The 25247-nt window shown below is 40.3% G+C and overlaps 2 protein-coding genes across 2 annotated transcripts; both read left to right on the forward strand.

Moving 5' to 3' along the window:
• The first annotated feature begins 288 nt into the window (after positions 1–288).
• LOC107770276 (uncharacterized) lies at positions 289–939 on the forward strand. The gene has a single exon (XM_016589566.2). The coding sequence runs from the start codon at positions 289–291 to the stop codon at positions 937–939; it is 651 nt and encodes a 216-aa protein (XP_016445052.2).
• Positions 940–23130: 22191 nt separating this feature from the next.
• Positions 23131–24249, forward strand: LOC107770278 (NDR1/HIN1-like protein 3). Its single transcript, XM_016589569.2, has one exon. The coding sequence runs from the start codon at positions 23302–23304 to the stop codon at positions 23917–23919; it is 618 nt and encodes a 205-aa protein (XP_016445055.1). The 5' UTR covers positions 23131–23301; the 3' UTR covers positions 23920–24249.
• Positions 24250–25247: the final 998 nt, after the last annotated feature.

The following is a 25247-nucleotide window of genomic DNA, read 5'->3' on the forward strand; positions in this document are numbered from 1 at the left end:
GGAAGAGATTTAGACAGAGAGCAAGAAGTTGCTCAATCTAGGAGAGAGACTACGTCAACTACTCCAGTTACATTAGAGGCAGATGAGTCAGCAGATCTCACCGAGGTTGTAATTGAACAAGCACATGTTGAAAATGGTAAGGAGAAGGAAGGTGAACAACTCTCAGAATAGGTGGTAGAAAAAGCTTCCAACAAAGAAAAGATACCAAGCAGTGGGCAGAGGTTGATTCCTGAACCATTCCCTCAGAGATTGGCAAAGCAAAAGAAAGATTATCAATATAGGAAATTCATGGAAATGCTTCGACAAATTCAATTGAATATTCCACAGATGGATGCTTTGATGGAAATGCCAGGGTATGCAAAAATTATGAAGGATCTGATGTCGCAAAAATTTGACTTCCAGGACCTGTCCACTGTAACTCTGACGCAGACCTGCAGCGCGGTAGTGACAAGACCTATGGCTCAAAAAGTGTCTCATCCAGGTAGTTTCACTATCCCATGCACCATTGGTAGTTATGCTTTTGCAAAAGCATTGTGTGACTTAGGGGCCAGTATAAACTTGATGCCCTTGGCGATCTATACAAAAACGGGCATTGGCAGAGCTAGACCGACCTCAATGATGTTGCAACTGGCTGATCGCACAGTCAAAAGGCCGACAAGAATTCTTGATGATGTGCTTGTTCAAGTGGGGAAGTTTGTATTCCCTACAGACTTCGTTATTCTTGATTGTCAAGTGGATGAAGAGATACCCATCATTCTGGGAAGGTTGTTCTTAGCCACAGGGAGAGCATTGATTGATTGTGAGACTGGAGAGTTGAAAATGAGGTTGAACAATGAAGACATAATATTCAACGTTCAACAATCCATGAGGAGACCCAGCGAATTTGCAAATTTGCTCGCTAGTGGAGGCCGTGGATGTGATACTGCAAGAGGAGGATGAGACCCTTAATGTCAGGGATCTTCTAGAAGCCTGTTTGATGAATTTGGAAGAGATGGATGGTGAAGGGCTGGCAGAGTGGGTCGTGGATCTCGAGGGTCAATGGTTCTGGAAAAGGGAACCTCAGTTCAAGCCCCTACGCTTAGAAGAAAGAGCAACACCACCTGCAAAACCATAAATAGAGAAGCCACAACAGTTGGAGCTGAAATCGCTTCCAGCTCACCTCACGTATGCTTTCTTAGGGCCTAATTCTACTTTGCCTGTTATTATATCATCTGGTTTGCTAGCTGTGCAGGTAGAGCAACTCTTGCAGGTGTTACAAGAATGTAAGACTGCCATTGGTTGGACCATGGCAGACATAAAGGATAACAGCCCAACCTTTTGTATGCACAAGATTCTCTTGGAAGAGGGGCACAAACCTTCCATAGAGCACCAACGATGGCTGAACCCGAATATGAAAAAGGTGGTGAAGAAGGAAGTGATCAAGTGGTTGGATGCGGGTATCATCTTCCCCATCTCTAATAGCAACTGGGTCAGCCCTATTTAGTGTGTGCCAAAAAAGGGAGGAATGACGGTTGTACAAAATGAGAACAACGAGTTCATCTCGACTTGTACAGTCACGGGGTGGCAGATTTGCATGGACTATCAGAAATTGAACACAGCCACCCGGAAGGACCATTTCCCTTTGCCTTTCATAAACCAAATGTTGGACAGGTTAGCTGGGCGGTCTCACTTCTATTTCTTGGATGGATATTCAAGGTCCAACCAGATCTTAATAGCCCCTGAAGACCGAGAGAAAACATCCTTCACTTGTCCGTATGGCATCTTTGCCTTTCGGAGAATGCCTTTTGGACTTTGCAATGCGCCGGCTACATTCTAGCGGTGCATGTTAGCCATTTTCACCGATATGGTTGAAGACATTATGGAGGTGTTTATGGATGATTTCTCCGTGGTGGGTGATTCATTCGAAGATTGTCTTCACAATTTAAGAAGAGTGCTCAAAATATGTGTGGAGACAAATTTGGTGCTGAATTGGGAAAAGTGCCATTTTATGGTACAAGAAGGAATAGTTTTGGGGCATCGAGTGTCCAGTAAAGGAATTGAGGTCGACCATGCTAAGGTTGATTTGATTGAGAAATTGCCACCGCCCACTTCGGTCAAGGCAGTGAGAAGTTTCCTTGGGCACGCCGGGTTCTACAGGCGATTCATAAAATATTTTTCCAAGATTGCTAACCTTTTATGTAAACTTCTTGAAAAGGATCAGCCCTTTGTGTTTTCTAATTATTGCAGGTTGGCATTTGAGGAGCTAAAGAAGAGACTGGTAACTGCACCCACCATTGTTGCACCCAACTGGGAGCAATCGTTCGAGTTCATGTGCGACGCCAGTGATTATGCTATAAGAGCAGTCTTGTGGCAGCGAAAAGACAAGATGATGCACCCAATTTACTATGCAAGCAAGACGCTCAGTGGTGCATATCTCAATTACACCGTAACGGAAAAGGAAATGTTGGTTGTAGTGTTTGCCTTCGAAAAATTTAGGTCGTACATAATTGATTCAAAAGTTATTGTTTATACTGACCATGTAGCAATTAGGTACTTGATAGCAAAGAAGGAGTCAAAGCCAAGCTTAATCCGCTGGGTTCTTATACTACAAGAATTCGATCTGGAAATCCGTGACAGAAAAGGGATGGACAATCAAGTGGCAGACTACCTCTCAAGGTTGGAAGGAGCTAAAAAGAAGATTGAGGTTGAAGATATAACAGAGACATTCCCGGATGAACAGTTACTTGCTGTGACAATGGAGGAGTCGCCATGGTATGCTAATATTTCTAACTATTTAGCAAGCGGTATGGTACCTTATGATCTTTCTTCAATTCAAAAGAAAAAGTTCTTTCGCGATTATCAATCTTATTATTGGGATGGACCTCTACTTTTTAGAATATGTGAAGATAACATGATCCGGAGGTGTATCCTCGAGAAAGATCAACCTTCTGTTTTGCAGGTTTGCCATGCTTCACCATATGGTGGACACTTTGGAAGAATCCGGGCAGCAGCAAAAGTGTTGGAATCAGGGTTGTATTGGCCCAATCTGTTCAAGGATGCCCATGCTTGGGTAAAAAGTTGCGATGAGTGCCAAAGGACAGGAAACATATCTCGACGTCACGAGATGATGATGACCAAAATTCAAGAGGTGGAGGTTTTTGACATGTGGGGATTGACTTTATGGGGCCTTTCGTCAGCTCGTATGGTAACAAATACATATTGGTAGCAGTTGACTATGTCTCCAAATGGGTCGAAGCGGTGGCTCTCCTAACCAATGATGCAAAAGTGGTGACAGGCTTCCTAAAGAAAAACATCTTCACATATTTTGGCACCCCGAGAGCTATAATTAGTGATGGCGGAACACATTTTTGCAATAGAGCGTTCGCACGGCTGTTGGAAAAGTATGAAGTTCGCCATAAGGTATCCACACCTTACCACCGACAGACGAGCGGGCAAGTTGAAGTGTCCAATAGGGAAATCAAAAGTGTCCTGACTAAGACAGTGAATGCGATAAGGACTGATTGGGAAAAGAAGTTGGATGATGCATTATGGGCGTACCGCACAGCATTCAAAACTCCAATTGGTATGTCACCATACAAGTTGGTGTTTGGAAAAGCATGCCATCTTCTAGTAGAGCTCGAACATAAAGCACTTTGGGCACTGCGGCAGTTGAATTTGGATATGGAGACCGCAGGCACCAGCAGAGTCACTGAGTTACATGAACTCGAGGAATTCAGGTTCCATGCATTTGAGAATGCAAGATTGTACAAAGAAAGGATGAAAATGATGCATGATAAGCACATTCTAGATCGGAACTTCAAACCCGGAGATCTAGTGTTGTTATACAACTCGAGATTGAGATTGTCTCCGGGTAAGTTGAAGTCCTGATGGTCAGGACCCTTCAGAGTGGTGCAAGTGTTCTCAAGTGGAGCTGTAGAAATTGAATCCGAAGATGGGACAAATAAGTTCAAAGTGAATGGTCAAAGGTTGAAACATTACCTTGGAATGGTCGAAGAAAAGGGGGATAGAGTGGTGATATCTTTGGAAGAGCCCCAATACGCGAGCGAAGAGTAATAGTGAATGTTTACGTCGTGCCGCGATGCTAAATCAGACGCTTCCTGGGAGGCAACCCACGGTTTGTTGTAAATCGCCGTGCTGCGACATTAACTTAGGCGTTTTTTGGGAGGCAACCCATTATTTTTCTTTACTCTTGTTTTTTTGTAATTGATTTTGAACGGCATCGACTAATCTACTAATGTGCAGGGATAAGATTATACGCATCGAAAGGATTCGAGGGACGAAATTAATTCGGAGATAGGTAAAAGTGCAAAAAAGACAAAAATTTGCTGGAGATCAATATCCGCGGCCGCGGATTGGACCGCAGAGTAGGCCACGGATTTTGCACAGACCACTACCTCCCCGTCCGCACCCGCGGACTTGACCGCGGATTGGGGTGTAGATTTTGTCCCCCTCATTGTTCCTCATCCGCGGCCGCGGATTGGACCGCGGAGTAAGCCGCGGATTAGGCGGTACCAGGTTCAGAATTATTATTATTATTATTTTCTTTCTTTTATCTTCTTTTCTTTCCTATTAAGTAGTTTTTTTTCACTTAACCCCCCCCCCCCCCCCAACTGCCCACTCCCCCACTTCTTATTTCCCTCCCCCTTAACAAAATCTAAAACCCTTCCCTTTTCCCCTAAAACACATGCCCCCCTCCCTCTCCCTCAGAATTTCTCTCATCAACAAAGCTTCTTCTCATTCCTCCTCTTCTCCACTCAACCAATCCACAATCTCTGTTCCTCCCAAGATCTCCAAGTAAGTAATATGATTTTATTCCTCTTTCTTGGTATTTTTTTTCCTTTTTTGTTTTCAATTTTTTTATTTTTCCCATTCTTTTTCTTTGCTATTGTATGTGTAGGATAATAGAATCATGGGTACGCTTGTCTTGGTTTAGGATTGTAGTATATATGTGGCATGTGAGGCTAATAGATTTAGTTGAATTGGGGGAAGACATTGTTGAGTTTGTGAGGAATGGAAGTTTAATTGGGGCTTTGGGTAACTTGGGGGGTATATGCACCTTAAGTGTTTGTTGAATTGGCACAATGAGTTTGAATGTAAATTGTGACCAATTGTGCGAGTGAAGTCTGAGTAACCGCCATTGGTTCCCATATTACGCCGATTACTGATAGTAGTGTTTGTTGTGTAGGTACCATGACACCTTCAAAGAAGAGACGCACCACCGGAGCCTCGTCAAGTGGTCATGGAGGTTCATACCGGGCATGGGCACCGGCCAGTGCAGCTTAGTTTGATCGTACCAGGTTTGTCTCCAGAGCTGCCCAAGACCGTTTCAGTTTGAAGGCCACTAAAAAACCTATACCGGAAAGGGGTATTGACAAGGCGTCCCTCCAGGATGAGTGCCCTAATATGTATCGGGGGTTGATCAGGTGCAGGTTGGACAGTTTTTTCGAAGAGCCGGAGGAGGGTAACTTGATGCTTGTTCGGGAGTTCTATGCCAACTGCCCCGAACATGAGGATAGAATATGCACTATACGACACACGAGGGTGGATGCCTCGATAGAATCCATCAGGAGAGTGTACAGATTGCCTGTATTCAATGGGGAGGAGGATTTCTAAGATACTTACAAGCGAGAACCTATCACATGGAACAGGTTTTTCAGAACTATCTGTGCACCAGACAAAGAGGTAGTGTGGGTTGTACCGGGATCGAAGCTACACTCTACCTTACTCACTTTTGAAGGAAAGTGTTAGTTGTACATCATCAATAATCGCTTGCTTCCATCTCACAACACCATAGAGGTAAATGGTTTGAGAGCTGTCTTGATCTGGTGCTTCATGAATGGCCACGATTTTGATGTGGCCAAGGTTATTCAGTCTGAGATGTTCGTTGGTGCACCATAGTAGAGGTATGGGTTCTTTTTCCCCTTTTTGGTCACTAGATTATGTCGGGCAGCAAGGATGCCTGAGAACCCAAATGCGGATGGCATGGTGAAGAAAGAAGCAAAGTTCCAGGCAGACAAAGTAACAATCGGGAAAGACCCGGTGGCACCTGGGGTAACTCATAGTGACGATTCTAATGCACCGGAGGAGGGCGATGAAGGGCAGGAGGAGGTTGAACCTGCCTCACTCCCACAGGAATAAGCTGCAGCGGCTGAAGGACCATCCCAGGTCAGACGGAGTACACGGATGACAGCCTTAGAACAGGATATGGCAGGGTTGTGCACTTCCGTCACGGAATTGGGGACTAGAGTTGATGCCTTTGCCACCCAAAAATGTGAAGTCAGAGAAGAAAATCATGGGCTGGCTGCGTGCGCTAGGGAGGACGTGTCATTTCGACCCTGGCACTGTCTCCTATCAAGACTGATCCACCGGGGAAGTTTCTTTACCTCGCATTACTTTATTTTGTATGACATGGGGACATGCCATCTTTTTAAGTGTGGGGTGAGGATACTTTTTTGTATGTTGTATGTAGAATAGTTTCCTAGTGTATTTACATAAATCATTTTCGACTTGTCCCGACGATGGATATCATTCGACGGGTTTCTTGAGGGACTAAAGTCGAAAGAAAAAAAAATTGTTAAAAGTAAAAAATAGTGCGGTGAGCGTGGATTTTCTTTTGTAGTAGTGTATCAATTCCCCTTTGGTTTTTCTTTAAACCATGGTTCTTTTTCAAGGGTTTTATTTGAACCGGGTATAGTTAGTTTTTATTTTTTAGTTAGGAACTTATGGGCTATGGGCAGGATTAGAATAGAATCTCTTAACTTCGTAATTCCTTGAATATAGCGGGTACTTAGTGTGACGCTTAGGCTCATTTGTTGACTCTTGTAAGAATGCCTTAAACTGTATGTTCTTAATTTGGCTTAAGTACTCTGATCTAAGTGTTTGATGATCCGATCTGGAGTGAGTCATGTTCCATGTGTGTGTGAGGCTTGTTGTGCTCTGTGCACGACATTTGATGCCTAGAACTTGCCATGTGTGTCTGCAAAGCAAAATAGTAGTCTTGTTTAGTTTGGGAAGTGATATAGGCATTTCTTTGTTGAACCATATATATACATATTCCACCCACCTATTTGTTATGTATCGTAGTTAACGCCGTTGAGCCTGTAATCTTGTTTCCTTGGCAACCACATTACAAGCCTTAGCCCTTGTTTGAATTGACCATCTTTTTGAACCCCTTACCTCTCGTAAGCACTTGAATTACTATGAATCTATAAAAGATAAAGTTTGGGGTAGTTGGTGGGGCTTTTGAGTGGAACTAGGGAAATTAGGAGAAAGTTGCACCTTGTTGAAAAACAAAATGTACCATGTGTTAATAGTGTATCATGTTGATTAGTAATATTTAGTGGTGGCTTTTAAGGTGATTGTGCTCAGAGAAGTGTGGGTTAATTTACACGGTGTTGAAGGTGGAAATTTTGGTTTAACTTAAGTGTGGGCTTGATTATAAAATATATGCATTAAAGTACTTGGGGAGGTGTAGTCACTATTATATCCAAATATATCCTACCCGACCTGCAACCTACATTATAGCCAAATAAGTCCTACTTGATCCTAGACTGAACAAGCTCAATTAGTAGAGTAGTACACTACGGGCAAGCCTATGGAGAGTTTTATGTGGCAGAAGAATATCATTTCTGAGAATGAGTGAATTCTGTTTATTTTGAAGTTCCTCAGTGTGCGTGAATTTTATTGATTATGGAATGAGTCTCTTTTGTAGTAAGCAGGCACTTGATTCACGAACGAGAGGTAAGTCTGGACCTCTGAATAGAGTAAGTAAGCCGGTTAGGAATATTGCATGGCTCGCGGGAGTCTAGTCTTGAGGTGTAGATGTTACACTAATGTATACTCAAAATATGTGAAATATTCTTTGTGTGACGATTTAGGGAAGTCGCTTAGTGAAGTTAGGCCTCTGTAGAGTGTGGTTTGATTGCTCGGGGACGAGCAATGATTTAAGTGTGGGGTGTTTACAGTAGGATATATTTATGCAATTTAGACACTATCTATACTCTAAATTAGCCGCACTTTATTGATATTTGAATGCAAAAAGATAACAAAATGCTCTAATTAAGAATTTTATGCGTTGCATGAGCCACTCCGAGCTAGGAGGAAGCTAAAGAGTGTTTTGGAGTCAATATGGAGTGTGGAAGGCCAATCGAAGGTTAGCCCAGTTGAAAAGGAGCGAGAAAAGCAAGCGGGGAGGTCCCCTCCAGGTGCACGGCCGCGGAGTTGACCACGAATTGGACCGTGCACTGGAGGCAGAACACTGGCTGAAATCCGCGGCCGGATCTGCGGCCGCGGACGGGCAGACGGAGGCCAACAACTCAGGGATAATTATATAATTTCTAAGGCAACTAACCTAAATCTATATGAAGCCTAATTCGCCCAGAAGAGAAAAAGTGTGGTTTTTAGAAGATTTTGAAGGCAAGAACAAGGGAGAGAACACGGAGAATTTCCTAAGAGTTTTCATCTTCTTCTTCTTACTTTCATTGTTGATTATGAATTGTTATAGTAAATTTTTATCCATTAGTATGAGTAGCTAAACCCATCATCTAGGGTTGATGGAACCAATTGTTGGATGAAGTTTTGACTATGTTTAGATATAATTGAGCCATTCTTATTCTATGATTGTTCAACTATGTGTTGTGTTGTGATTAATTGAAAGGGCCCTTGATTAATCGTGTCTAGTTACCTTGTGTTGCTTGAGAAAGAACACTTGGTTAGATTGTTGTTGAACAACACCACTTTCGGATAAGTTAAGAGATTAATTACTTGAATTTAAAAGCGGGTTTAGAGATAACGAAGCTTTGGTGGGATAATTCTGAGTTGCATAAATTGTTAACTAGAGTAGTTCGAGAGAATGCTTCTAGTAAATTATCGTAATTGATCGAGAGATAATTACGGTAGCCCGGAACTCATAATCCTCACAGAGTATTACGGCGATATTATAGGTAGTGTGTCAGGAATTAGTCCGGCAATTGGGGAAATCAATAGACCTAGATCCTTTTTACCTTTGAATTCAACCTTATTCTTGATTATTGCTAATGTTGTTGTCATTTTTCATTAGATAAATAAATTCCACTTATACTCTATTAAAAATCTTGCATCCGGAAATTGTCTGAGATTATCATTAGCATTGTTAAAAGTTATAGTAAATAGGTTAGTTCCCTATGGGATTCGACTCCGGACTTGAACCGGATTATATTTGCAGTGACCGCTTAGTTCTTTTTACAAGGCATAGTTGGGCGTGATCAGTAGGCATAGAGATTGCTTCCTGAAATTCATCCTTGAACTTTGGGAAAGTTATTTTTTATTATTTGATAAATGAATAAAAAAATTTGCAAATTAATAGATGAGGATATCTTGTATAGTCACATGTATAATCAGGGGCGGATCTACCTTAGCGCAGGCGGTGTCACGTGACAACACGGTTTTGTCAAAAATCTTTACTAATTATTTGTATATAATTCAAATGAAGAAACAAGAAAACAATAAAAAGAATAAGTGGCATCACTTGTCATTAAGATCTCTGTAGCTTTACTGGTCAGAGTTGAAGAATTCTACGTGAGCCCGCTAGTTCGACCCTCCATAGGCTTATTTTATGTTTTAATACTTTTATGCCTCTTCTAAAAAAGTAAAAATAATGCGTGTCCAAAGGGAAACACAATACAATTTTTAAATTGGAACTGTTTTCGTTGCCAGTTGTATTTTTTTTGTTGGTTGTGTTTTAAAATATTATATTATATTAATTTATTTATTTTTTCACGTCTAATTGTGACACCGCTTACAAATATTTCGGCGTATGTTGTATAATGAATCGCAATATAATTTGGTTTTGTTGTAGATTATTGCAGTTTAAACCTCCATAGGCTAGTTCGAACCTCCGTAGGCTAGTTCGAACCTCCGTAGGCTTATTTTATGTTTTAATACTTTTATGCCTTGTCTAAAAAAGTAAAAACAATGCGTGCCCAAAGGGAAACACAATACAATTTTTAAATTGAAGGGCCACTGCTGCTTTCTTTGAAAGTTGTATTTTTTTTTGTTGGTTGTGTTTTAAAATATTATATTATATTAATTAATTTATTTTTTCACGTCTAATGGTACACCGCTACAAAAATTTCTGCGTACGACACTGTGTATAATGAGTCGCAGTATAATTTGGTTTTGTTGTAGATTATTGCAGTTTGATATCCACCAGTTCTGCACGAGCGTATGTGCGTCATTTTAGAGGAATCTTGAGGCTAGCGAGATATATGTAAATTTTGATATGTGACCCATTTTTTTCCAGGGGTTTGAACTTGGTATATGTAATTTTTGACATATAGTTCATTTTATATGGGTGTGAACTTAAATCTATGTATGACACTGTTGCAGGCTCATCTGGTGGTACCTGCTATATATTACTAAGTGTATATAGAAGTGCTTTACAGAGAATGAAGACTAGTAAAGAGGGACAACTCAAATTCTTTCCTTTGAGACGGTTCAAATTTATGGACGTTCAAGCATTTGAGAAAACTGCCTCTATCTTTTGAGATTCTGTTAAAGGCTTGAATTTTTATTTTTTTCCTTTCTTTTCTTTCTGCAACTGGATAAAGATGTGTAATTTTTTCTATAAGACATATCTTCTTGGTGTTTGACATTTTTGTGGCAATCGTAGTTGTACGAATAACAAAAACAACTATGTCAGCCAAACGCCCGTGCACAGCGCGGGCACTGGCCATCTAGTTTTGTAAATAGGAAAACCTTATTAAACAGGTAAATATTATTCTGATTTTGTATCTATAAGAAAAAAATCTAATTCGTTTACAATCAAAATCCCAATTTTCCTTCGTAAAATATCGTGATGGCACCTAGTCTCTATGACTAGGTAAGCCTAACAGATAATAATAACTTGGCAGCAACAATTATCAAAATACTAAAACAAAGCTGATAACCTTCCGAACAAATAGAATCTCATCAGTACACTTCCCAAAACCGGTGGAACTGAGTCATAAGATCTATGGAATAAAATTAGAATAACTACTACATCACTGTTTGAAAGAACTACAATAGTAAACGGAATAAAAGGGAAGGTGACTCTGAGGCCTGCAGATGTGGAGCAAGTATATCTTGAAGTCTCCCAAGTAGCAACTCAATCAACTCTATCGTCCGGCACGGGCAGACATACCTGGATCTGCACAAAAATATGCAGAAGCATAGTATGAGTACATCACAACGGTACCAGTAAGTATCAAGCCTAACCTCAGTAGAGTAGTGATGAGGCCAGGTCAAGACACCTACTAGGATATAAATAAGCAGTATGAAAATACGAATATAAAATAAAAAGTGGAGAAATAACTAATACGAAACAAGATAGTAACATGAACTAATACCGGAAATTAAATATGGAAATAACATAAAAGAAGCAACTAAAGAGAAATGCAATGATCATATACGGACAACGCTGCTAGAACAATAACGAATGAAACAACAAGAAATGTTCCTATCAAAACTCTTTGCAACTTGAAATAAACGGCAAGAATCACAATGAGGTACCGCCTCATGTACAATAAAATTACAACCGAGGTACTGCCTCATATAATCAAGAATCGCAACTGCATTACCGCCTCGTATTCATATTTTTCAATTTCAATAACAGATTTTCTTTATACCGCCGCTTAGCCTTACATTTGAAATAGGTTTTGAAAACAGATTTTCTGAAATAGCCACACGCACTTTAGCCCATCTTATGACACCACGTGGCTTCATGTAGTTCCCCTACAAGAAACACGCATATAAGTCCCACCTTATACCGTCGCATGCACATCAACCCCAAGCCTTATACCGCCGCATGCACGTCAATATCACATTACAATAACAACTCGCATTATATGTGTCCATATATCACAATTTGCGAACAATCCACAGTATTAATATTTCCACAATAATAGCCCATGGCTCCACCACAACGGGTACAAGAATATCAACAACAACAATGAATGTAAAATGCTCAAAAGGAAGATATTTCAATAATAACAATTTTGCCTCAACATGATAATGGCTTTCAACACTTCAACACTAATAACTCAACAATGAGAGACAATGCATAACCACGATGTTAAATAAGAATAACTCATAATGGAAGAGATAACGTGTAGCAATGACTTCAAATAATGGTAATCAACAATGAAAGGGATAACATGAACAATAAATTCAAGTAAGGGTAATCAACAATGAAAGAGGTAACATGAACAATAACTTCAATTAATGATAATCAACAACGAAAGAGATAACACGTATAGTGGATTCAAATAATGAAAATCAACAATGAAGAGATAGCATGTGACAATAAAAGAGGCAATAAGTTCAACTAAAGCATGAGAGTACATTATCAATTAGGAGGTAGAACAAGTGTTAACGAAATCATTTAGGGCATGTAAGGATTGACTAACACAAGTAAGAATAGATTGACTAAGAGAATTAGAACATGATATGGTATTCAATTAAAGCATGGAAATAATCTAAGTAGCCTAAACCGGTCAAATACCACGTACAACCCGTGTACCCACTCGTCACCTTGCGTATACGGATTTCACTTAGTACAATTAAATCAAACAATACCAATCCTAAGGGATAGTTCTCCCACATGAAGTTAGGCAAGATACTTACCTCAACTAGGCCAAATCAACACTTGAAAATATCTTTTCCCTTAAAATACACCTACACACGGCTCAAATCTAACCAAAATCGACTTAATATCATCAAACCATGCTAGGGAATTCAATTGCAATAGATAAAGCTAAGATCTTTACACTTTTCCAAAAAAAATCAACAAAAGTCAATCCAAGGCCCACCCGGTTAAAACCCGGGTCCAATGGTAGATTCTGTCTGCCCATGACCCCACGAATTCATATATGTGATTAGTTTCAAAATTCGAATCCAAATCGATTCTCAAAACTCAATTTCTTATTTTTCAAAAACTTGAAAACGTTTCACAAATTTTCACTTTGATTCACATGATTTTGTTGTTAAAATCTAAGATATGTTGATGGAATATGATTAAAAATGAATTATAATCACTTACCCAAGGTTTGTAGGTGAAAATTCCCTCTACAAATTGCCTCCTACCGAGTCTAGAGTTCAAAAATGAGAGAATGAGTTCAAAAATCTCGTCTCCCTGCCCTCTAACTAGCTGCAGATGTCCCATTTGCAACACAGAGTTCGCATTTGCAACAGAGGGTTCATATTTGCGAACCCTCGCAATTGCGGACCAGGGCTCGCATTTGCGAACCCTGACAGCCTCATGAAACCTTGCATTTGCGAGAAAGGCTTCGCAGTTGCGAAGCTGGGAGTTTGGCAAATGCGAACAAATGTTCGAAATTGCGAACCATGGCTAGATCTGGTAGACTTCGCAAATGCAAATGGAATGTCGCAATTGCGACAACTGCCCTTCTTCTATCACTTTCGCAAATGTGATCCTGGTGTTCGCATTTGCGACACCAGAGCACCAGACACCAGATTTTCTGCATTTTCAATCCAAACCACTCTGAAATATGTTCGAAACTCATCCGAGCCCTCGGGGCTCCAAACCAAACATCCATACAAGTCTAAAAATATCATACGAACTCGCTCAGGGGATCTAAACACAAGAATAATATCTAAAACTACGAATCGAACATTAAAACGCATGAATTCCAAAGTAAAGTTCAAGAATTTCTAAAGTTACAACTAAACATCCCAATCCTATCAAATCAACTCCAAACGACACCAAAATTTTCAAACAAGTTCTAAATATCATAACGGACTTATTCTAAGTCCCAAAATCAAATTTCGAGCTCGATAGCTAAAAGTCAACCTACGTAAAACTTTTTAACTTTCAATTGCCAAATTTTGGCAAATCAACATAAATCAACCTACGGACTTCCAAAATCAATTACGGGCATACGTCCAAGTCTGAAATCATGATACGAAGATATAGGAGCCATAAAAATACAGTTCAGGGGTCGTTTTCACAAAAGTCAATGTTTGATCAATATTTTCTAATTTAAACTTCTAAGTCAAGAATCAAGGGTCTAAATCGACCCGAAAGTTTCATGGAATGAAACTAACCAACCTCGTAAGTCATAAAATCATAAACACATATGTGTGAAGCAATAAAAGGGGTAACAAGGCGCAAGTACAATAAAACAACCGATCGGATCGTTACATTCTCCCCCTCTTAAAACAAATGTCCGTCTTCGAACGTGCGTAATGGCATACCTGAAGAGGTGAATAGATGAGGATAACGATTTTGCATGTTGTGCTCTCTCCCAGGTCACCTCCTCAATTAGATGACCTCTCCATTGAACCTTTAATGAAGCAATACTTTCTTATCTCAACTTCCGAACCTATCGGTCCAAGATAGCCATAAGCTCCTCAATATAAGTCAAATCCTCATCCAATTGGACTGTGCCAAAGTCTAAAACATAAGAAGGATCACCGTAATACTTCTGAAGCATAGAGACATGGAACACTAGATGAACCGCAGATAAACTAGGTGACAAAGCAAGCTTGTAGGCCACCTCCCCATTCTTCTCAAGGATCTCAAAAGGTCTGATATACCTAGGGCACAACTTGCACTTCTTCCCGAACCTCATCACACCCTTCATGGGTGAAACCCAGAGCAAGACTTGCTCTTCAACCATGAATGCAACATCGTAAACATTCCGATCTGCATAACTTTTCTGTCTAGATTGGGTTGTATGAAGCCGATCCTGGATCATCTTGACCTTCTCCAAAGCATCTCGAACCAAATTCGTCCTAATAACTTAGCCTATCCCGGCTCAAACCACCTAACTGGAGAACGACACCGTCTCCCATATAGGGCCTCATAGAGAGACATCTGAATACTCAACTGGTAGCTGTTGTTGTAGGAAAAATCTGCAAGTGGCAAGAACTGATCCCAAACACCCCTGAAATCCATAACACAGGCGTGAAGCATATCCTCCAATATCTGAATATTGCACTCGGACTGTCTGTCCGTCTGAGGGTGAAATGTTGTACTCAACTCAATCCGTGTGCCTAACTCACACTGTATAACTCTCTTAAAAAGTGATGTGAATGCGTACCCCAGTCAGAGATGATGGATATCGGTATGCCATGAAGTCTGACAATCTCGCGGATATAAACCTGAGCCAGCTGCTCTGAAGAATAAGTAGTCACTACCGGAATGAAATGAGCCGACTTGGTCAAATAATCACCCATACCGCGTCAAACTTCTTCTGAGTCCGTGGGAGCCCAACAACAAAGTCCATGGTGACACGCTCTTATTTCCACTCAGGAATCTCAAGTCGCTGAAGCAAACCACCTGGTCACTGATGCTCATATTTCACCTGCTAACAATTTAGGCACCGAACTACATACTCCACTATGTCTTTCTTCCTCCTCCACCACCAATAGTGCTGCCTCAAGTCCTGATACATCTTAGCGGCACCCGAATGAATGGAGTACCGCGAACTATAGGCCTCCTGAAGAATCAACTCACGCAACCCATCCACATTGGGCACACATAGCTGGCCATGTATCCATAACACACCGTCATCTCCAATAGTAATCTCCTTGGAATCGGCGTGCTGAATTGTGTCCTTTAGGACAAGCAAATAGGGGTCGTCATACCAACGCCCTCTGATACGGTCATATAGAGAAGACCGAGAAACCGCGCAGGCAAGAATTCGACTGAGCTCCGTAACATCCAATCTAACAAACTGGTTGGCTAAGGCCCGAACATCTAATGCTAATGGCCTCTCTACTGCCGGTAGATATGCTAAACTACCCAAACTCTCTGCCTTTCGACTTAAGGCATCGGCCACCACATTTGCCTTCCCGGGATGATATAGAGTTGTGATATCATAGTCCTTAAGAAACTCTAAGATCTTTCTGTTTGAACAGATGATGTAGACTCAGGTGGTCGGTAAAGACCTCATAAGGGACATCGTATAAATAATGCCGCCAGATCTTCAATGCATGAACAATGGCTGCCAACTCCAAGTCATGGACTGGATAATTCTTCTCATGAATCTTCAGCTATCGAGACACGAAGGCAATCACCCTACCGTCTTGCATCAACACTATGCCAAGGCCAACACATGACACATCACAATACACAATATAGGACCCCAAACCCGTAGGCAACACTAACACTGGGGTTGTAGTCAAAGCAGTCTTGAGCTTTTGAAAGATCGCCTCACACTCCTCGGACCATCGAAATGGAGCTTCTTTCTAGGTCAATCTGGTCATAGGTGCAGCTATAGATGAGAAACTCTCTACAAAATGACGATAATACCCGGCCAAACCAAGAAAACTCCGAATCTCAATGGATGAAGACGGTCTAGGCCAACTCTGCACTGCTTCAATCTTCTTCGGATCTACCATGATACCCCTCTTGAAACCAAACGACCCAAAAACGCCACTGAATCAAGCCAGAATTCACACTTTGAGGATTTTGCATACAACTTCTTCTCTCTCAAGGTCTGGAGCACGATCCTCAAGTGTTGCTCATGATCTTCCCAACTGCGGGAGTACACCAAGATGTCGTCAATAAACACAATGATGAATGAATCAAGATAAGGCTAGAATACATTGTACATCAGGTGCATAAATGTTTTTGGGGCGTTGGTCAGCCTAAATGACATCACAAGGAACTCGTAGTGACCATACCGATTCCTAAAGGCAGTCTTCGAAATATCTGAATCCTGAATCTTCAGCTGATGATAACCTGATCGTAAATCAATATTTGAGAACAGTCTGGCACCCTGTAGCTGATCGAATAAGTCATTAATGCGTGGCAATGGATACTTGCTCTTCACTGTAACCTTGTTCAACTGTCGATAATCAATACACATACGTATAGAACCATCCTTCTTTTTCACAAACAAGACCGGAGCACCCTACAACGACACACTAGGCCAAGTGAAACCCTTATCAAGCAACTCTTGCAATGGCTCCTTTAACTCCTTCAGCTCTGCTAGGGACATACCATATGGTGGAATAGAAATTGGTTGAGTGCCCGACAATAAGTTAATACCAAAATCGATATCCCTATTGAGCGGCATGCCTGAAAGATCCGCCGGAAATACATCTAGGAAGTCTCTCACTACCGGAACTGGCTTAACGGTAGGAGTATCAGCACTGAAAACCCTCACAAAGGCTAGATAAGAATCACACCCCTTCTCAACCATACGCTCAGCCTTTAGAAATAATACAACCCTGATAGAAACATAATCTAATGTACCCCTCCACTCTAACCATGGTAAATATAGCATAGCCAATGTCACAGTCTTGGCGTGACAATCTAGAATAGCATGATAGGGCGACAACCAGTTTATGCTCGAGATAATATCAAATTCTACCATACTAAGTAACAATATATCAACTCTAATCTCAAAATCACCAATAACAACTACACACGACCGATACACACGATCCACAACAATAGAATCTCCCACAAGCATGGACACTTAAATAGGGGAAATAAAAGAATCACGAGATATATCCAAATACGGAGCAAAGTAAGATGACGCATATGAATAAGTAGATCCCAGATCAAATAAGATTGATGCATCTCTATGGCAAATCGGAACCAAACATGTAATGACTGAGTCTGAAGCAACTGCCTCCATCCTACCCGAACAAGCATAGAATATGCCATGGCCTCTCCTTCTAAGGCGACCTCTACCCGCCTGTCCCCTACCCCTAGCTGGTTGTGTGGGTAGAGCTGCTACTGAGGCAACAACCATGGCCTGGGAAGTCTGTGGATCTGATTGGATCCGTGAAGCCTGAGTAATCTGAGGAGGTACACCCCTCCTGAGTCTGGGGCAGTCTCTAACCATGTGGCGGGTATCACCACACTCAAAGCAAGCTCTTGGTAGGCGTGGAGGCTGGGACTAGCTCGGGCCTAGTCGGCTGGACTGACCGCTGAAGGCACCCCATGCAGGATGTGCACTAGAAAGTGGCTAGGCAAAGTAACCTGAGACCTCGGAACAACCGGAGCACCACTAGAAGCTGGAAGTGTTGAATGAATCGGACGGCTCACATAGCCTCTACCATGACAGGCTACAGCTGCAGCGTGACCACCACTAAATCCTCTCGTACCACGAGGCCTATTGTCCTTCCTATCATCTCTCTCAAGACTCCGCATACCCTCTAACCTCCGTGCAATCTCAGCCACCTGCTGAATATGGAGTATCTGTCTCCAAATATCTCGCCATGCTGAATCCAATACCGTAGTTGAGCCCCTCAATAAATCTACGGACTCACTCTCTGACTGTAGAAACCAAGGCAAGTGCATGTCTAGACAAATCATTGAATCGGACAACATACTCTGACTTTGTCATAGTACCCTGGCGCAGCTGCTCAAACTCCACGCACCATGCATCCCGAAGGGTCTGAGGGACAAACTCTCTCAAGAATAACTCTGAAAATTGAGTCCATGTAAGTGAAGCTGCCTCGGCTGAACTACAATCCTCATATACTCGCCACCACTAATATGCCACTCCGGACAGCTGGAAGGTAGTAAAAGCAACTCACTTGTCTCCACAAAACCTATAGTGCGGAGAATACGGTGGCACTCCTCAAGAAAACCATGTGCATCATCTAAAGCCAAACTACTGAAAGTAGGAGGGTGGTACTTCTTGAACCTCTCGAACCTAAGCTACTCCCCCTCAGATGTTGTTGCCCTAACCACAGGCTGAACCGGAGCAACAGGTTGTACCGGTATAACCTCTGGGACCTGATCAACCTGGACCAGCTGCTCTGCATTACGGGCCGTAAGAGTCTATTCTCCTCTCCTAGCCTGAGATGTGGCTGGTGCAAGTGGCATCAACCCCGCCAGAGCTAAGGTACCGAACATGCTCAAGAACTGTGTGAGGGTCACCTGTAGTGCTGGGGTGGCAACAGGCACCTCAGATTCTTGTCCCCCAACTGGAGCTACTGGTGGCTCCTCTGTCACAAGCTCGAGCAGGTGCTCTGGCTGCACCACGTGCCCCTCCTCGGCCTCTGCCCGGCCCCAGCCTCTTGCGGCTCTAGCAGGGGCACGGGTGTTTTATTGTCTGATCCAGCGGTGCATGTCCTCACCATCTGTGAAAGAATAGAAAGTCAAAGATTCAATTTTTGAAGTCAAATAATTCACACGATAAGGGATCAAAGAAGTGAAGTTTTCCTAACAGTTCTGTAGCCACTCGAAGATAAGTACAGACGTCTCTGTACCGATTTGCAAGAATCTATTAAACCTGCTTATGACTCGTAACACTTATGAACCTAGAGCTCTGATACCAACTTATCACGATCCCAATTTTTCTCTGTAGGATGTCGTGATGGAACCTAGTCTCTACGACTAGGTAAGCCTAATAGATAAATATAATAACTTGGTAGAAACAATTATCAAAATACTAAAACAAAGCTGAATAACTGATATAACCTTCCGAACAAAAAAAATCTCATCAATACATTTTCCAAAACTGGTGGAACTGGGTCATAAGCTCTATGGAATAAAAATAGAATAACTACTACATCACTGTCTAAAAGAACTATAACAGTAAATAGAATAAAAGGGAAGGTGACTCCAGGCCTGTAGACGTGGAGCAGGTATACCTTGAAGTCTCTCATGTAGCAACTCAATCAAATCTAGCGTCCGGCACGGGCAGACATACCTGGATCTGCATAAAAATGTGTAGAAGCGTAGTATGAGTACAGCACAACGGTACCCAATAAGTATCAAGCCTAACCTCAGTAGAGTAGTGACGATGCCAGGTCAAGACACCTACTAAGATATATCACATTACAATAACAATGCGTACCATATGTGCCCATATATCACAATTTACGAACAATCCATAATATCAATATTTTCATAACAATAGCCCACGGTTCCACCACAACGGGTACAAGAATATAAATAACAATAACAATGAATATAAAATGCTCAAAAAGAAAATGTTTCAACAATAACAATTTCGCCTTAACGTGGTAACGGCTTTCACCACTTCAACACCAATAACTCAACAATGAGAGACAATGCATAACTACGATGTTAAATAAGAATAACTCATAATGGAAGAGATAACGTGTAGCAATGACTTCAAATAATGGGAGTCAACAATGAAAGGGATAACATGAACAATAACTTCAAGTAAGGGTAATCAACAATGAAAGAGGTAACATGAACAATAACTTCAATTAATGGTAATCAACAACGAAAGAGATAACATGTATAATGGCTTCAAATAATGAAAATCAACAATGAAGAGATAGCATGTGACAATAAAAGAGGCAACAAGTTCAACTAAAGCATGAGAGCACATTATCAATTAGGAGGTAGAACAAGTGTTAACGAAATCATTTAGGACATGTAAGGATTGACTAACACAAGTAAGAATAGATTAACTAAGAGAATTAGAACATGATATGGCATTCAATTAAAGCATGGAAATAATATAAGTAGCCTAAACCGGTCAAATACCACGTACAACCCGTGCACCCACTCGTCACCTTGCATCTATGGATTTCACTTAGTACAATTGAATCAAACAATACCAATCCTAAGGGGTAGTTCTCCCAAATAAAGTTAGGCAAGACACTTACCTCAACTAGGCCAAATCAACACTCGAAAATATCTTTTCCCTTAAAATCCGCCTCCACACGGCTCAAATCTAACCAAATTTGACTTAATATCATCAATCCATGGTAGGGAATTCAATTGCAATGGATAAAGCTAAGATCTTTACAATTTTCAAAAAAAGTCAACCCGGGACTCACCCGGTCAAAACACGAGTCCATTGGTAGATTCCGTCTACCCATGACTCCACGAATTCATATATATGATTAGTTTCAAAATTCGAATCCAAATCGACTCTCAAAACTCAATTTCTTATTTTTCAAAAACTTGAAAAAGTTTCACAAATTTTCACTTTGATTCACATGATTTTATTGTTAAAATCTAAGATATGTTGATGGAATATGATTAGAAATGGATTAGAATCACTTACCCAAAGTTTGTAGATGAAAATCTCCTCTCCAAATCGTCTCTTACCGAGTCTAGGGTTCAAAAATGAGAGAATGAGCTCAAAAATCTTGTCTCCCAACCCTTTAACCAGCTGCATATGTCGCAATTGCGACACAGGGTTCACATTTGCGAACCCTCGCAATTGCGGACCAGGGCTCGCATTTGCGAACCGTGACAGCCTCATGAAACCTCGCATTTACGAGAAAGGATTCGCAATTGCGAAGCTGAGAGTTTGGCAAATGCGAACAAATATTCGAAATTGCGAACCAAAGCAATATCTGGTAGGCTTCGCAAATGCGAAGGGAAGCCCCTCTTTTGTCACCTTCGCAAATGCGACCCTGGTGTTCGCATTTGCGACACCAGATTTTTTGCATTTTCAGTCCAAACCACTCCGGAATATGTCCAAAACTCATCCGAGCCCTCGGGACTCCAAACCAAACATCCACACAAGTTTAAAAATATCATACGAACTCATTCGCACGATCAATACACAAGAATAATATCTAAAACTACGAATCGAACACTAAAACGCATGAATTCCAAATAAAGTTCAAGAATTTCTGAAGTTACAACTAAACGTCCCAATCCTATCAAATCAACTCCAAACGACATCAAATTTTGCAGACAAATTCTAAATATCATAACAAACTTATTCCAAGTCCCAAAATCAAATTACGAGCTCGATAGCTAAAAGTCAACCTACGGGCTTCCAAAATCAATTCCGGACATACGTCCAAGTCCGAAATCACGATACGAAACTATCGGAGCCATAAAATACAGTTTCGGGGTCCTTTTTACAAAAGTCAAAGTTTGGTCAATATTTTCTAATTTAAACTTCTAAGTCAAGAATCAAGGGTCTAAATCGACCCGAAAGCTTCCCGGAATGAAACTAACCGACCCCGTAAGTCATAAAATCATAAACACACATCTGTAAAGCAATAAAAAGGACAACGGGGCGCAATTACAATGAAACAACCGATCGAGTTATTACATTTACACTCCTTTTTTATGTCTACTCCATGAATAAGAAATTCAGCCCATTAGTGGTGTCAGAACCTCAAGAATGGGAGTATGAGACTGTAAAGTATGTGTGGAGAAATATTTCAGTTAATTTTTAAACAAAAAACATTTGAAAGTTAACGTTAAAAAGATGTTTAAATAAATTAAGGCATATTTGGACATAAACTTTAACTAGGAAAATAATTATAAATGTTGAAAAATTTGCGAGTGAAAACTAGCATTTCACTTGAATTTTTTTTGTTTGATATTTTAATATTTCACTTGAATCTCAAATATTGCAATTTTGTATTTGCATATACTCATTACAATCTAGTATTTGCAAGTTGATTTTTATAAATACTAAAATATGAGTACTCCATTTCTTATTTATGTCTCTTTTTTTTAAGTTTGTTTAAAAAAATGTTATCTTTTTATTATCTCCATTTTTTAGTCCTCGTGGGAACTGTTTCATGTCATATTCGTTAACACCTATTAGTCGCTGCTGCTTGTAAACTCGGCAAGTAGCTCCTATCGTTATGATATGAAGTTTTATCTAATATTCCATTGGTAAGTGGTTTTGTAAGAACAATTATTTTTTTTCAAGTCTATAACCATTTTATTTAACTCTTGCCCCATATTTCTTGTTTCAGTAAATATGTACACATTATTTTCAATCTCAACAACTCAATATTAATCATAACCAAAACGCCACACATGTACCCTATCACAACATTCTACCGTTACAAGGAAAACCATGTTGAGTGCCTAAAGACAACCATATATGATTTATAGGAAATGTGAATTAAGAATTAACCTCATGAAGAATCACTTTAAGAGACAAGAAGAGACTGATGATGGACGAACAAGATCTATAGCTTCCACATAACCAGTAACAATACCGTTTTTTAACTACCTATAATTTTGTATCACCATGATAATATCTCGTCCACCAAAAACAAAAAGGTAATTTAAGCAAATTGACTAAAAATAGAATTTCTCCGCAAAGACAACCGTGTCAAACCCTAACCACTCCAAAAAGTTAGCATTTCCTCTATTTCCTCCCCTCCATTTATTTACGTACGTACTCCAGAAAATACCAATCCTATTCAAATATCTATACATACACATTAGCCTCCCTTTCAACCTGGGCAAGAGATACAGAAGAATCATTGTCCACCTTCCCATTTGATTCTTCTGTATATTCATCCCCTTCACATTACCAAAATCCCTTCTCATTCTCCTTATATAATCCAAATTATAGAACAAATTACAAAAGAATAAAAGCTAAGGCAATCATGGGACGCTGCTGTTGTTGCAACTGCCTTTTCAGCTGCGTTTTCGCATGCATCTGTCAAATACTCTGCGCCATTATCATCATTTTTGGCGTCATTATTTTAGCCCTTTGGCTCATTTTCAGGCCCAATAAGGTCTACTTCCACATCGCTGACGCCTCGCTCACAAAGTTCGATTTCTCCCCCACGACAAACACCCTCGATTATGATCTTTCCCTCAGCGTTGACATCAGAAACTCCAACAAAAAGATTGGGGTTTACTTTGACTACATTGAAGCCAAGACTACTTATCATCGCCAAAAGTTCGCCAATACCAATCTTGAATCGTTCTATCAGCATCCCAAGAATACTACTATCTTGAATCCAGTGCTCAAGGGTCAGAGTTCGGTTCATTTGGGAGATAGTGAGAAGTCAGATTACGATGACGAGAAGAAATCTGGGATGTACAAGATTTTCACGGTGCTTTACATGCGCATTAGGCTTAAGTCTGGTTGGATCACATCAGGGAAGATTAAGTTAGCAGCTGGCTGTGAGTTGAAGGTTCCTATGAAATCAAATGGTGCATCTTCGGCTACTTTTGAGAGAACCAATTGCGTTATTATACCTTGGGCGCGCCATTAATCTTGGAGTTTATTTCTTTCTTATTTTTTAATTTCTAATTTTTGATTTGTTTCTCTTTCTTTGGATTATCAGGAGATGTTCTTGATTAAGGGGATTTCTTTTTCTTTTGTTTTGTGTTTTGTGATACTACTCATCCCGATTTATCTTAAAAGATAAATTGTTAAGTGAATTGGGATTAAATGAACCTGAATAAGACAACGAATATAGGGATTTCATACTATCGATCCCCACAATTTGGGATCGATAATTAGTTGATTGATTGAAAATTTTAGATATTATTCATCTATACACATAGTATGATCTGGTTATTCTAATATTGTTTCTGAATTATCAATGGTGTTCTTTTCGATTTTCTCTCATTCTGGTTCTGTTTTGTGTTTTTTTACTCTGGCGATATGATTTTGAGAATTTAGAGTGAAGCTTTGCCTTCCTTAGTTTAGTATGGAGGCTCAAGAGGATTAAGAAGATTAAACTAAATTTGTCCAAATAAAAGGATAACGTATTTTTTTCAACTAGCTACTAAACATATCGCCTATGGATGTGTACCCGTTTTAATCATTGCAAATGTGGTATCTGAATCTGCAAAATACTTTACAACGTCAATTGGGCAAACCAAGTGCTTTTGTCCTCGCTAAGTTTGATATTTAACTTTTGTCACCATTTTAAAAAGTTTGCAAATATAGGTCAAGCTGAATAACTTCTCCTTGTTCCTCCTCTTTCGTTTTCCTCCTCATCCTTCTTGCTTCTCAATGTCTTCATTGTTGCAGTTTAGAACGAAAGAATGTGATCGAACTTTGAATATCAAGATGAAACACAAGATCCGCAATACGTAGTACTTACAAGCCTAGAATCTCATGTAAAATGTGCCATGAATTGGCTGTATATATATGTTTTATTTTCGCAACATATAATGACGAAATTAAATAAGAAGTACGTATACATAAGGAGGTGTTTTCACTATACTTTGCTACAGTAAGAGGGACCTCTAACTCCCATCTCCTATAACCTTTCGAATAACATTATAAGATTTTTCCTCTCTTGAACAACGCAGGTAAGTTCTAACAATTCGATAAGACTTGTGAACAATTAAATATGATAGGAGAATCAAGTTAACTATACCAAAGTTATGATTTGCTTTCATGACTTGTGAACAATTGAATACGAAAAGTTTTGCCAATTCGACAACTTGGACTTGCGAAAGATTTAACAAAATATATAGAAGAATGAAGGTTATACCAAAGTTATGACCCACCGTCATAACTAATTGCCATGAACAATTGAACATAGGCAAGTTCAGCCAATATCTGATTAGACTACTTATGAACAAT

The sequence above is a fragment of the Nicotiana tabacum genome, chromosome 2 (genome assembly GCF_000715075.1).
Source record: "Nicotiana tabacum cultivar K326 chromosome 2, ASM71507v2, whole genome shotgun sequence".
Lineage (NCBI taxonomy): Eukaryota > Viridiplantae > Streptophyta > Magnoliopsida > Solanales > Solanaceae > Nicotiana > Nicotiana tabacum.